Source organism: Melospiza georgiana, chromosome 9, assembly GCF_028018845.1.
Source record: "Melospiza georgiana isolate bMelGeo1 chromosome 9, bMelGeo1.pri, whole genome shotgun sequence".
Taxonomy (NCBI): domain Eukaryota; kingdom Metazoa; phylum Chordata; class Aves; order Passeriformes; family Passerellidae; genus Melospiza; species Melospiza georgiana.
This window is the reverse complement of record NC_080438.1, coordinates 25,949,514-25,963,773: the sequence shown is the minus strand read 5'-3', so window position 1 is coordinate 25,963,773 and position 14,260 is coordinate 25,949,514. Positions and strand designations below refer to the sequence as shown.

Genomic DNA, 14,260 nt, shown 5'->3' with positions numbered 1-14,260 from the left:
TTCACTGTGTGTTACAGCTGTGGATGGTCTCACAGTAGTGCAGAGCCTTTTAAGCAAGCTGTAGGGAGCTTATTTACAAGTGCTGTCCTGCAGAGAGGCTCTGTGATGTTCTGGTGCAGAACAACAGGCAGCCCCAGACTGGCTGCTGAGTGTTCTGCAAGGACCAGCACTGTCTCCTGCATGCAGCAAAAACAAAGCTGCATGGATGGGTATGATGGGCAGGATGATTTTAAAGCTGAGTTTCCCCCCACTGTCTCCTGGGGCTGTGGTGAGGTGCTGTGTCTGATCTCTACTCCTGCAAGAGTGCTCTGTGTGGATTTATTTTACTCTTCCAACTAGTTACATGGTTGTAAAGTCCTTTTGGGTCTTTTTACTTAGAGCTTTAATACCATTTTAAACCAGTGGCAGCAATGCATTCTTCAGTGTGGGTTTTGGGGGACTGAAGGATGGTTCATTTTAGAACAAACCCATCACAGTAACTGTAACTTGACACCTCATACTGAGCACACAATTTGAAGGCAAAGCCTTTTGGCTCCCTGCAGCTGTTTCACAGAGCTGCCATTTGCCCAAAGAAGGATGAAATGTGTTCAAAAGACCTTCAGAGTGAGAGACACAATCAGCACATGACTTCTCTCCTTGCTTCAGAAGGCAGGTCTGGAGGGAATGGGTTGGGCTGTAGGACTGCAGTTCTGGTGTAGAAATATTCCTCAGTTTAAAAATAAGCTTGCAAAATGTAAAGGAAAAGTGCTGCTGGCGTCCAACAGATGGTAGTTGACATGTTTTCTAGCTGTCACAAGTCTTTCAGAATTCTTCTGTTGCATATGCCAGAGTTCACCTTTGTGCTGCCCAGCTGAACACAGAAATGACAACTGCAGGTGGAGGAACTCTGCAGGAACTCTGGGGGTAAACAGAATTAAGATGAACCAACAGAACAGGATTAATAGATCTCATATTAGTATGTGCACCTCAGTCTCTGTGATTAGGATATTCCACATTAATTTCACTTTCTAGAATAATGTTGATTGCATCAAATCTTTAATTTTTGTGTCTAACCTGAGGCAAGAAAGGGAGTCACCCCCAGCATCTTCCTCAAGGACATTTCCCTGACCATGACACTGAATTGCAACATGTGAATGTTTTCTGCCTGGAACAGTCCTGGACTGGTTATTTTGCCTCTGCTTTGAAGTGTCAGTTTTCAGTGAACTCTGCTAACATTTTATTATTGCATTGCAGCTGAGGCAGAGAAGAGCAATTAAAGGGTTGACATCTTTGGTATTTTTTTAATAGTACATGTGTCAAAATGCATTTAACAAATCATGGTTGATGCAAAAGACTAATTAATGCTAAAATGTAAGTAGAGTTCATTTCAGTTGGGAGCAACTGAGAATTTTAAAATGTAAAATAACAAAGAGTGGTTGTCTTATTTTAGATATAGAACCTAATTACAGTTTTTGCTTCTGAGAACTGAAATCTTAAAGCCTAAATGTTCCTTTCTGTTGCAGGATACAGCTGGACAAGAAAGGTACAGGACCATCACCACAGCCTACTACCGAGGGGCCATGGGCTTTGTGCTCATGTATGATATCACCAGTGAGGACTCCTTCAATGCTGTGCAGGACTGGTAGGAAATACTGAAATGCTGTTGGTAATGTTGGGTTTGTTTGGGTTTTGGCCAGTTCTCTCCCCACAATTGTTTGTTGAGAACGTGAGACATCCCACCCTCCATCACCATCCACCTCCATGTTCTTTCTTCTTCACCTAAATAATTTGATTTATAAACATTCCTTAGAAAAAATTCTACAGTTTCATTTTAATGAAAAGGTTGTAAATCACATATTGTTGCATACTGTAGTATTTGCTACTTTTAAAAGTTTCAATTTATTGTGAAGAAATTAATCATTTAATGCTTTTTTTTTTTTTGATTTATAAGATTTCTGGCTACACTACTAAAAATAGAGATTAAATTAACAGTGGTTGTTCAATTCACATCTCAGGAGTTGGGGAAAGGCTGTGTTTCTCCTCAGTAGTGCCCTGTGACTCCACTGAAATGTCTTGGAATCATTGCTGCTGCTTTCCTGGTGCTCATTACTGCAGATGGCAGTGGTCACGGTGCAGAGAAGGGCAGTGCAGTGCTTAATGTGATCTCCTGAGGCAGATTGATTTGCAGTGATCTCAGTGACCCTCTGGAGCATGTGACATCCTGGCTGTGCCACTGGCTCCTAGCATGTGGCTCAGCCTGGCTTTCTGAACACCTATTCTGTATCCCCTAAGCCAGGCTGTAACTCAAAAGCTGGTTTGTTGTTTCAGGTGATTTGTGTTTCCTCCAAACTGCCCAGTTTTTGTTCTCTCATGAAGGTCACATCCAAGATGCAGTCTTCACCTTCATGCCCCATCCCCAGTACCTCAGCACCCAATGATCTGCAGCCCCATCCTGAGCAGCAGCTTGTGGTTGAGGAATACATTATTTTTTTTTTGTTAGAAACACAAACCCAAAGGTTTTGCCAAAACCAGTTTCATCCATCAAGTTTTGCTCACCAAGCTCAATGAAGCTTTTTCTGCAAGTGTCTGCACAGGGATGTTTTCCATAGGAGTGCAGGCATGTGAGCTGTTCACTAAACTTTAAATATTTCCAGCTTGTTTCCCTGATGAAACAAGACCCATATGACCACACAGTTCATCTACCTGTCTGTCTGTTGGTTCTGCTCTAGTAAGTTTTACTTACCAGTCTTAAGTTAGCAAAAATTTACCAAATCTCCATTTCTTGAGCTGCTACTATTTTAAAGTTTGCACAGGTGAAGTTTAACCTGAAGCTTTATTTTAAAAGTAGTCTGAGGTCTTTTCCAAAGGCACTGGTGTGAGAATAAGAATTGGGAAAGGTCAGCTCTGTCTGTCTGACTTCATGTCTTCCTGTGCCACAGCAGCTGCAGGAGAATCTTTGCTAAGGACACCTTGTCAGCCAAAGGACAGAGGTGAACCATCAGGGTGTTTTTCCTCTGTATGTCAGGAATCTTTCCAGCCAGTTTTAAGGTTCTGATCCCAAATGAGGTAGTGGGATGCATAAAAAGGACCATCTCTTTCCTTCCTGAAACTTATCCAGTGGAGAGATGAGGACTGCAGCCAAGCCAGCATCTCTGGGCCAGCAGAGTCCTCTAGTGGCTATTGCAGCAGGACATGCTTCTCCCCCAGTCTGTAAAATTGCTTCCAAAACTTCCAAAGGCACAAGAAATGGAAAAAAAAGCTTTTAGCTGGCGGTGGTGCTGCTCTGTTGGCCATTTTCCAGCATAGCAAGTGGGATTTTTCCCCCCACCATTCTCTATGATACAGTTATGATTATGTAAACTTATTCCACTGGATATATCTTCAGTCATGAACTGTAGTCTGCATAGAAAATTAAGGTGTCTACTACTTGAGCTCCTTTATCTCCATCTCTGGATCATTGGCACATGACTGTTTTAGCAGCCTCCTGATTGGGCCTCACCTATCCACAAGGGAAATGAGAATAAATAAAAATGAGTCTGCCAAATGATTTCTTCCCTGGGAGACCTTTACCTATCCTCACTCTTCCTATGAGGGGGATGTCCTGAAAAGAATCCTGATTTGCTTTGTGTCACTCACCCCTCTCCTAAACCAAGTAAAGGCACTTTCTCTCCTGAGTGAGAGCATCATATCTAAATATCTAAATATCTAAATATCTAAATATCAGTATTTAGACAAACTCCCCAAGTAGAATATGAATGCAAAGCAGAGTCTTTCCTTCATTCACATGAATCACCCCAATTAATGATGATGATCTTAAAACCACTGAGAAAGAGACACCATTCCCATTTATTTGGGAATACCTGGAATATGACTTGTTCTCTTGTTCACTGGAAAATGTACAACACATTGTATGAGAAACCTTAAAATATTAAGCCTGAGTGATTTGCCTTACTGCAGTGTGGCAAGAGTTCAGTCAGGTTATTTTACAAGAAAAAAATATAAATAGTCAAACACAAAGATTGGTATTAATTGATATTTGAAAATAAGTAATTATTTCCTTTGAATATGTCCTTCCTGTAGGGTGAGTGAAAGGGTTAAATGAGCTTTCATAGCTTTCAGCTCAGTTTCTAGAATTTTTTTTGTAGTCTTTGGTCACTGTTATTTGATGTTGGGCTTCTGGTTTTGTGTGGGGATAAATCAGTTGTTTATACCTTGTTTGAAACTGCAGTGGAGCTAAAATATACTCAGTACTTGAAACTGTAAAGTAAATATAAAATATTATGGAAGCTGTGCTTTGGACAATCTAGACAATTTCATAGAAGGGAAATAAAAATTGGTAAAATTTAACTTAGATACAAGTGACATCTGGGTTCACAAATCATCGGCATTATTTATCTTTAACCCAAACTGAGTTGTTGATACCTCCATGTAATTGTGAACCTGAGATTATTTTTCTTCTAAGAATGAAGCACAATGTTTGTGCTTTATTGTTAATTTGGGGAATTCAGCACAAGCAAGGCACAGCATTTTATTGTGTCACAGAAATGTGTTTCTCCCAGTGTGTATATTAGGCTGCCCTGATGCTTGTTGAAACAGCTCCATCACACAAGCCTTGTTATTGTTCATTTATCTTGCCAAAAGCATCTGGAAATTTTCTGCCTTTAATTTTGTGTGGGCACCAGGGTTCCTTTATTTGTTCTTCATAACTTTTTTGGTTGTTTTTTTATTCCTAAGAAGAATAAAGATTGGTATTCTGTAAGAGGTTTTCCACTAATTTGTACAAAGCAAGGAGGAGGATGCAGTTCTCTGGGAGATCCTTCATCCAGTTTGTTTCTTTTTCATTTTTTAAGTAATTCTGTGTAAATAGTTAAGATTTGGCAGGGTGTCCCCAGGGGTTGGAATGAATCCAGAGGCTGAACTGTGAGTCAGAAGAGAAGCCTGCTTTTAGTTTGAAGTTGGACTTGGGGTGACTTTATTTCTCTCTATTGCTTATGGAGGGAGACTGGGGAGATTTCATCTTCCTGGGTTTCTGGCTGATTTCTGCCAGAAAATATTTTTTTCCTTTTCTGCCAGAAAATATTTTTTTTTTAAGTGTCCATGCCATGTCCTTCATATCTTTCTCCCTATGGTGTGTACTCCTCGTTGACTTTTCCCCCTGCTTTTGCAACATCGGTGAGCTTAGTTTTGGCATGTGTTGGTCCTTTGCAATGCAGCTCATTTCCTCACAGGCCATTTTTTGAAGGCACAAAAATTCCCCATTTTCTGGTTTTTTTTCAATTGCATTTCATTTGATCCTATCTCCTTTCCAGAGTGTTTGTAAGGCTTTCTTTTCAGGGTCGCAAGATTCCCTTTCCCTTCCCGAAAGGAAATGAAATTTCCTTTCGGGAACGGAAAAGGAATCTTGTGATTTTAATGGTGACCAATAGAGGAATCTTTGGTGCTTGTCCCTGCCCTTGATGGCATGCCATGCCTTTTGATGGCTTTGACTTTGGGAAGGATATTTTCCTTTTTTTTTTTTTTTTTTCAAAGTCACTCCCTTCTCTGATGAGCCTTGAGAAACCCCAGAGTCCCACAAAAACTCACCACAGATCCATATTAGCTCTCACAGGACTTATCTACATGGAGACACTCAAAAGGGTGAGACTGGAGGAGCTAAAATTGGGATTGGAGTGAGATCCTCTCCAGGAGGACACTGGGGAGAGTCAGAAGTTTCATTGCACACAGTCTTTGCTTATTTTTGCATGTTGCACTGTGGGGCTGGGCTTGGCTGAGGTTCCTTTTCTCCAGGGCACTCCAAGGCAGTCTGTTCAAGGCAAGCTGCACAATGGAATGCCCCCTTTCCCCAGGTCCCTGTGAGTAACACAGCTGGCTGCTTTCCATGGAAAAAAGCAAGTAAGCAACTCAGACTAATTAAAAATTGTCATTAGTAGATCAGAGCTGGAGGCTGCTGCTAATTCAAAAGGGAAGGAATCAAGTGCTTTATTGTTAAGGGAGTTCAAGGAAACTTACACAGAAGTAAAATTTGAGTGGATTCCTGGCTCTCCTGGGAAGTGGCAGATTTGCCTGAAACTGCAGTGTCCTGCCTGGAGTGGTGGTGGGGCAAAGAGTGGGAAGGTGAGTTAGGGAGTGGAGGAGGATGGAGGAGAGGGATGTATGGCTTCTGGCATAGCCTTGGGGAGGAGAGAGCCTTCAAAGACAGAGCTGACTTGGTGGAGATAAAATAGATTGTGTGGGTCTGAAAAGTTGGATAAAAGTGGATGCTACTGAGCTAATAATGTTCTGTTGCTGGCTCTGAGACACCAAGGATGGTGGGAGGGGATTGGCCCCTCAGGATGCACAAAAAGAATATTCTCTTTTGTCATGGAAAAGCTCTAAAAAGGCCAAATGTAAGGTCAGATCCTGGAATCTATAGTGGGCTCCACTCCAGTTTCAGCACATGAGCCACAGAAAGCTTGAGAGGCTCCAAGTTCACCTGAGTGCTCCTGGCCAAGCTCCCATGCTCTGCACCCCTGTGCCACTGAAATTCGTGTTGGTGTGGCATTGCAGCTGCTCCTGCCAGCCCTAGGTGTCCTTTAGTCCTGCTGGGTTCTGTTAGCTCACAGAGCCTTGCTTTGATCTTCTGTCTTCCCAGTTTGGTAAATTTCTCTTTCCCGTTTGCAGTTGTTTCTATGTGATTTTCAGTCTCCATGAAGTTCTCCTGTTTGAGCAAAGACACCTTGATACTTCCAGCTGTTCTTATGGTGCTCCTAAAACTCTACAGCAAAATGTGCTGCAGAAAATGAGAGAATTATTGTTGTTCTGTCTTATATGTGGAGTTGTAAATCCAGCATGAAGTGTGCATCTGCTGTATGGCTTTCTTTATGGGACAAAATCCTTAAGAGCTGTAATTGATTGTTGTTACTCTGACAGATGAGACCCAAAGGAGAATAAGCTTTACAAAATGCCTTTTTTGTCCCTAATCTTCAAAAATCACTTGATTCAGTTTTTTATCTGGATCTTGTGATCTTGAAAACCCTTGCAAAGGCTTAACAAGAGCCTTTGTTGTCACAGAAAGTTAAGGAGTGCTAAAATGGAGCAGTGCTGTGAATTACACAGGCTGCATCTTTGCTTTGTGTGTAAGCCTGCTCATTTGTCCTTAACTAACACAGTCTGGGGATGTTGATGGTGTCATTAATATATTTGTTTTCATATTTCATACAGGATTGTGTTTTGGCACAGCTGGTGGAATGTAACAATCTCTTTTGACCTCCTGTAGGGCCACACAAATCAAGACTTACTCCTGGGACAATGCACAAGTGATCCTGGTTGGAAACAAATGTGACATGGAGGATGACAGGATTGTTCCTGTGGAGAAGGGGAAACATCTGGCAGATCAGCTGGGTACATGCAAAGCTTTTCTTTCCACCTTTCTTCCTCTGCTTCTTTATACTCTGCTCCTTTCAGTTTGTACAGCAGGAATACTTCAATAATGGTCCCACAACTAAGAAATGTGGTATATTCTAGGTTCATATTTCACTTGTTTTTGGCTCAGTAGGCCAAGAATACCTGGTAGAATACTTGTAATGTTGCTGTGTTTATAAAGGTGGTGTCTAGAGGCAGAAGGAAGATAAAGTTTATCTGAATAAAAAAGCTTTTATTAGCTCAGCAGAACAAAAAGAGAAAAAGTTTTCATAAACATAATTCTGTCTCCAGAGTCAGGTCTCTAAGTACCATGTGCTCATTGCAAATCAATGCAAACATTGGTTTTTGTTGAAGCAGTTTTTTAACTAAACAATGAAAAAGAAAGTAGTTTATTCTTCAGAACTGAAGAATTGAATAAAACATATTTTAAAAATGTACCAGGCTTCTCTATCCAGGTAAGAAAATGACATTATGTTATTGATGTGGGATAGAAAAAGCAAAACAATTCCATTGAGAGGAAGCTGGGATTGCAATGAAAATTTTATAATGAAGAGCCAAGTAAACTCATACTAGTTTATAAGATATTTATCACTTTTCATTATCTAGTATAGCCTATGAGATATTTTTAATATGAAATCAGGTCTCTGTGTTAAAATTTAACTATACTGTTGGTTTCTGTTAAAGAATTTAAAGTAACAAGTAAATCCTGCTAAAATTTCATTCAGGTAACAGTGGAGACCCTTCCAGTGGGCATAAATGTTTAGCTTGTTAGAGCAGAGATTCTTACCAAAAGACTCAAAAGAATCACCATCATCCTCAATTTATAAAATCCTGTGTTGTCTTCAGTTTTTAAACAGTAATTGGAGGGTGCCCATAAACTGTTAAACTGGACATACTGAGTTCCAGGACACACTGCATACATTGGTGTAGTTTAAAGTGTGGCCCTGAAAATGTAAATTCTACATATGGCACACACAAAGGGGTCCCATTCATTGCTGGAGCCTTGAGGCACTGCCATCCTAAACAAATAACAAGCAAATATCAAATTTGACCATTGTTATTATTGTAAGAGTAAATATTTACATGTAGGATTGGCAAAGCAAACAAAGATATGGTTAGTTTGCAAAATCAGTTATGGGCTCTTTTTTACCCATCAGAATTTAATTTGTTTTTGAAAATATGAATGTGAATAAACTTGGTTCCTGGCTTGCAGACTCTCAGGAAGGTTGTGGATGCATGTGTGTCCACCCATCTCACAGCAATAATTACACTGCTAGTCATTGAAATTTTGTCCAGACCAATGTAGCAGCAAATGGAGAGTTTTATTGGAACTCCCAACCCAATTTGGACTTCCAGTGTATTTTTCTCCTCCCAAAATTCATCTCCTTGTTTCAATACAAACTTGGCATCTAGAATCTGAATCCTTTACATGTGGGACACTTCAAAACACACACAGGGTTACCATAGCAACTGATTCCATTCCTGTTTTGCAGAAGAATCCCCAGTGCTGCCCTGACCTGGTGCTTGTCCAGCTCACCCTGGAGGAGCCAGCCCAGTGCAGAACAGCCCAACAGCCTTTGGGGAGTGCTGTCCCAGCTCTGCTCTTCTGTAACCTCCCAACTTCCAAAAGACTCTTTTAAAAAGTGCTGGAACATAGATCTGATTTGCTCAGATCAGTTTTTCCTTATAGTAACTGTGCTAATGTGTACAGCATTATATGAAATTATTTTGTGAGTTACGTGGGAGGAATCTAATTGGCAATTGACTGCTTAAAGTGCTAATATTCATCATAATGATTCACATAAAGGTTATCCCTCAGCATATTTATCTAAATTTGCATAGTGACATTAACATCATTGAAATAATTCCCTAATCAGATTAAGAAATTGTTGTTAGCCTGAATGTGAACTGAACCAAAACAGATTGGTTTAGCAGAACCCAAGCCAATGTTGGACTAACAGATATCTAAGTGCAGTTCTCTGATTCCCTGTGCTTTTTATATACATTTTTATTCATCATCAAAACAGCAAGTGGAGCAGACAGAACCCTCATCTGAGGCAGGGCAGCTCCCCCTGTTTGCTAACAAAGCAAACATCACCATCACTTCAGCCCTTGTCCCATGAACCTTAAAAGGCTCCAAATGAGGTGGACACCTACTTATCCCCCACATCGAGGTGACTCAGCCTGCCAGCAGTGGCACACTAATCAGTTGAGACCAATTTTCTCTTTGTTTGTGGCAGAATCAAAGGGAAATGATGCAATGCTGAATATCCCCAGAATGAAGCACGACAGAACAGAGCTTATTGCAAAATAAACTCTCCGTGTGGCCCCAGCTCTTGCTGCTAGCAATTTAATAACCTGACAGAAGAGAAGCAACAGCCTGGTTGGCCCTCGAGGCCCCTGGGGTGAGGGAGATAAGGAAAAGCTTCCCAGTTCAGGGCATTCCTGCTGCTGAGGCAGGGCTGGGGTGTCTGTCACAGGCTGCTTCTCCCCCAGCCCCTGGTGGCAGCAGGAGGAGCTGGTGCCCTCCCCTCCTTGCTGTAACTGCAGCCTTGCTGCTCTGGTTTGTTTTAATCAGAAAAGCTCAGTGTTTAAATGGTCAAGCAGCATTTTGACAGAAATTGGTCAGCAGAAGGAAAGCAACCCCCATCTTCTTTCTCTCTCTGACCTCTGCTCTTGCCAGGGGGCAGCAGGGCTTGGGGGAGCCTGAGGAGCCCAGGGAGGTTCCCCACACTGTCACGGACATTCTTTCATAAAAATCCTTTCTTTTAGGAATTTTCCACTTCTGGGAAGCTGAAGCCCCAGAACAAGAATGTAAATAATTATTATCTGCTGCTGTGGAATGTAGCAGGTGCACCTATGATTGGCTCATGTTCCATGTTTACAATTAAGGGCAAATCACAGGACTGAGTTTTCTCTGGGACAGATTCACAGAGAGCTCTCTTGTTTTTAGATTCCTATTCTGTTCTTAGCTTAGCAGCTGCTGAACTTGCCTCTCTATTCCTATTACTATAGTCATAATGTATTTTATATCATAAATCAAGAAATCCAGCCTTCTGATCATGAAGCCAAGATTCTGACCCTGAGGAACCCTCCCAAGTCATGTAACACCACACCTTGCTGGTGTCCCCACACCTTGCTGGTGTCCCCACACCTTGCTGGTCACCAGCTGCAGCCCAGGGCACCTGCACTGATGCAAGGGGCAGAATTGACTCCCTCACCCAGGGTTTACCCTTACCTGCAGATGTGCTTACCAGGGTCATGGGAAGGACCCATGTATCCTTTTCACTCCTAAAGAAGCTTGATAACTTTTTAAAGTATTTCTGCTCACTGTTCTGAGATTGTGGGAATCAACTGGCTTTGAGGATTATCTGGTGCCTTGTTTTCTTCAGGTAAATCTCAAAAAAACCAATATTTTAAAACCCATCACGATCATTCATCTCTGTTGATAATTTTGTTCCCTTTTTTCCCCAGGTTTTGACTATTTTGAGGCCAGTGCCAAAGAAAACATCAACGTGAGGCAGGTGTTTGAGCGTCTGGTGGATATCATCTGTGAGAAGATGTCAGAGAGCATAGAATCAGACAATTCCAGGGGCACTTCTGGAAGGAGCATGAGGCTCACAGACAACCCTCCCCCTTCACAGCAGAACTGCTCGTGCTAGTGACCTTTCACACTCAGAAATGTCCTTGTCCCCTGATTAAATTTTATCTTTTCATTTGTGGTGGTGCATTATCATGTAGTCCAGAGGCAGAAGTGTCTGTTGTAGGAAACTGGTATGTTTGTTTAATGTGCTGGAGTGTTAATATTATATATTTCCTCATTCAGTAATTTAATAATCTGAAAAAAATATTGTAAGTGCACCTTGTGTGAATGTGAGTTACACTGAAGAATAATAATTGTGTAGTGATGCAAATGTTATTTCTACAGAGAATGTTGCATTTTTAAATTCTAAATTCCTCTATTGCAGAAAGAGTGTTTTTCTCAAGAACAGCAGAAAGCACAAAAACCAATTAGAGAGGATCAGGTCTAAGAACAGAAAGGGGGAAATATCTTATAAAGCAAGAATATGCTTTTTAAAAAACATAAAACAAATACATCCCCAGATATTTTGAGAATTGTTGCTGTCCTCCAGACATGGACCTCAGTTTTTTTTTTGTAGGATAGAGCAAGAAAGCAGAGCATTTCTGTCTGACAATGTGAGGTCCTCCAGTGTGAAGAGGAAGGGGCTGGATTTTGTGTCAAGCCTCTAAAGAGATGAAGAACACAGAGAGGAATCAAAGCTGCCAGGCTGGGGAGGAGGAGGAGGCCTTGCAGCATCCCTGTGCTTTGGCTGGTGCTGAGGGTAGGAGTAAGAGCCCTTCCAGGGGCTGCCCTTGCCTCCAAACTTCTCAGCACAGCTTGCAGAGTGCTGGGGGTGTTGCTGTGTTCAGCACATCCCTGTCCCCAGAATCTCTCTGTCCTGCAGCCTTTCCCCTGTGTCCTGCAGTTTTACCTCTCCAGTCTGGATCTCCTCTCATCAGCTGCTTGCAGGGTGAAGGAAAAGGAGAGTTGGCTGCTGAATGCTTGGTTGGAGGCAAAAACATGTAAGATATGGAACAGCACTGTGTGAGAGAGATAAAAATACCACAAACCGAAATGTGAGTGTTGGCAGGTATTTGTGCCAATATTATTAGATTATCTTTCTGCATTTTGTTGTTGATTTATTTTTTTAATCTTGTTCTAGATGGGTGTGTGGGGGGCTAGATTTTCTGGGTTCAGATTCAAGCACAAAGTATAATTTCAGAAAAGTAAGAGTGACTAATAAAACACAACTGCAAATGGAACGTGGCAAAGACATCCTGTTATTCTGTCAACTTTTTGTGGCTTTGAAGGGAGGCAACATTTTTAAACTGAGTGGACATGGAGAGAAGTTGGTTGTCTTAAGAGGGAAAATTCTGGAAAGTTTTTACCTTGGGTCTGTGATCTCCTGTGACTGAGGGGACTTGCTGATGCCAGGAACAGGAGTGGAGTGCCTGCCCACTGCCCTGTAATGATCATGACACCACTGAGTGCTTTTGTAATTTCCTTCTGCTGTGTCTCAAAGTGTAGTAGCTCTAAGAAGAAAAGCACAAAATTCTGGACAAAAGTGCAACTTTTTTGGAGTGGTTTGAGCTCATTGTGCTAAAGGCTTGATCCCTCTGTCTGTTGCTTTTGGGAATCTCTACTGTGACGTGTTGGGGGTGTGTGTGATCTCGTGCTGAGAGTGTGATTTGTGCAGTGCTGGGACTGTGCTTGTTGTATCTAAACTCCTGAAACTGCAAAATAAAGAGAAATGTACTCACTGGGTGTGGCCAGAGAGCTTGTGTCAGCTGCATTTCTTGTGTTAGGAATCCTCCACGTGTGTGGAGAAATCTTTTTAATGCTTTAAAAATCCGTCAAACTACATTGATCTTTGACAGGTGATGGTCTTTGAACCCAGCAATCTGAAATCACTATGCAAGTTTAGAACAGTGAGGAGAAGGATTATTTGGCCAATAAATGCACAGTGTTGTGTTCTAATTGTAGAAGAAGCAGGTTTTATGGCAACAGGTATAACTAGCAATAAAATAAAAAAAAAAAATCCACATCAGATTTTTAGCTGTGGAGATGTAACCTCAGTGCAAATATTGATTTGTCAGCTCAGCAGCTCCCTGATAAAGGACAACGGATTCAGCAGAAATGGAATTTCAATTATTTTTTTCACTTACTCTTTCCTGTAGCAAAAAAGACCTTTCCCTTTCCTACCCAATATATAACTGTGTTTTGTTGTTCTGGTCAAGTCAGATCAGCTTCTTTAAAGAATACAAGTGCATTCCAGGCCCTTCAAACTAGGATGGGCAGAATTGTTTTTCACAGGACAAACCTGGCAGTCTGAAGAAAAGAGTTGGGAATTCTACCCTGCCTGATACTGCATACATGGAGAAGCCTCATACATTTTGCAGAAATCCTGCAGAATTTATTTCAAATAACGAATCAAACCATCACAGGTGACTGATACACAATATGTATATTAATTCAGAGATGTATCTCATAATTATCTGTTTGCTGTGAAGGAATACAGGGAAAGCCTTTTGCCTGAGTGGCCTGCAGCTGGTTTCAGTACCAGCAGTGAGTCAGGAGTAATTATTATTTGTATTAACTTGTAAGGGCAATGGCAGAATGCGAGACACTGATTTGTCACGGCACGGGAAATAAACCTGCTTGCACTGAAGGCAAACTCGAAATTTGTGATGTGGGGTTGAAGAGAGCCTTGTGTTTGCCTGGCAGGAGAGTAGTGGGTGTGAAAGGAAAGAGGTGACAGCTCCTCACGAGCGGCTCTCTGAGGTTGTACAAACCAGCACCGAGCGTGCTGCGCTCAGCAAAAGCCACAGGGAAAGCCTGGGATGGGAGACGGTCTTGGCTTCCATCTGGTGGAGAACGAAAGCGCTGGAGCGTCAGGTAGGCACCCGGGCCGAGCTACCCGGGCTGAACGATCGCCCCTGTACCTCAGGCTCGGCCTCTTGCCTTCAGCTCCTCCTCCGCAGCCAAGGCCGCCGGTTGCGGGGCCCTGCGGGGAGCGGTGCAGAGGCTGCGATAAGCGCAGGGTCCCGGCGGGAAGCGCCAGAGCCGAGAGGCAGAGCAGCGCTGGCGCTGCCGTCCCATCGGCACTGCAGGGGGATGCGGGAAAGGATGCCCAGGGAGCGCAGAGCGCAGGGAGCTGCCGCAGGGGCAGGCAGATGCCCAGGGGTGGTTTCTGTCGGGCAGCCTTGGGTGCGGCCTTTGCGCTGCTCGGGACGCGCCGCGTTCCGCCTTCCCGGGAACAGCGACCCACAGAACGCGCCATGCTGCCGGCAGCCGGCTCCAGAGCTGATTGGTCCCTGC

The 14,260-nt window shown here is 42.6% G+C and overlaps 1 protein-coding gene across 2 annotated transcripts in view; it reads left to right on the top strand.

Moving 5' to 3' along the window:
* RAB3B (RAB3B, member RAS oncogene family) overlaps nucleotides 1–12,716 on the top strand; it is a 53,377-nt gene extending 40,661 nt beyond the window's left edge. For both annotated transcript variants that reach the window (XM_058029908.1, XM_058029907.1), the window contains 3 exons: nucleotides 1,503–1,621; nucleotides 7,235–7,359; nucleotides 10,855–12,716. In XM_058029908.1, the coding sequence (XP_057885891.1) occupies nucleotides 1,503–1,621; nucleotides 7,235–7,359; nucleotides 10,855–11,042 (432 nt within the window). In that variant the 3' untranslated portion in view covers nucleotides 11,043–12,716. The remainder of the gene's footprint in view (nucleotides 1–1,502; nucleotides 1,622–7,234; nucleotides 7,360–10,854) is intronic.
* Nucleotides 12,717–14,260: the final 1,544 nt, after the last annotated feature.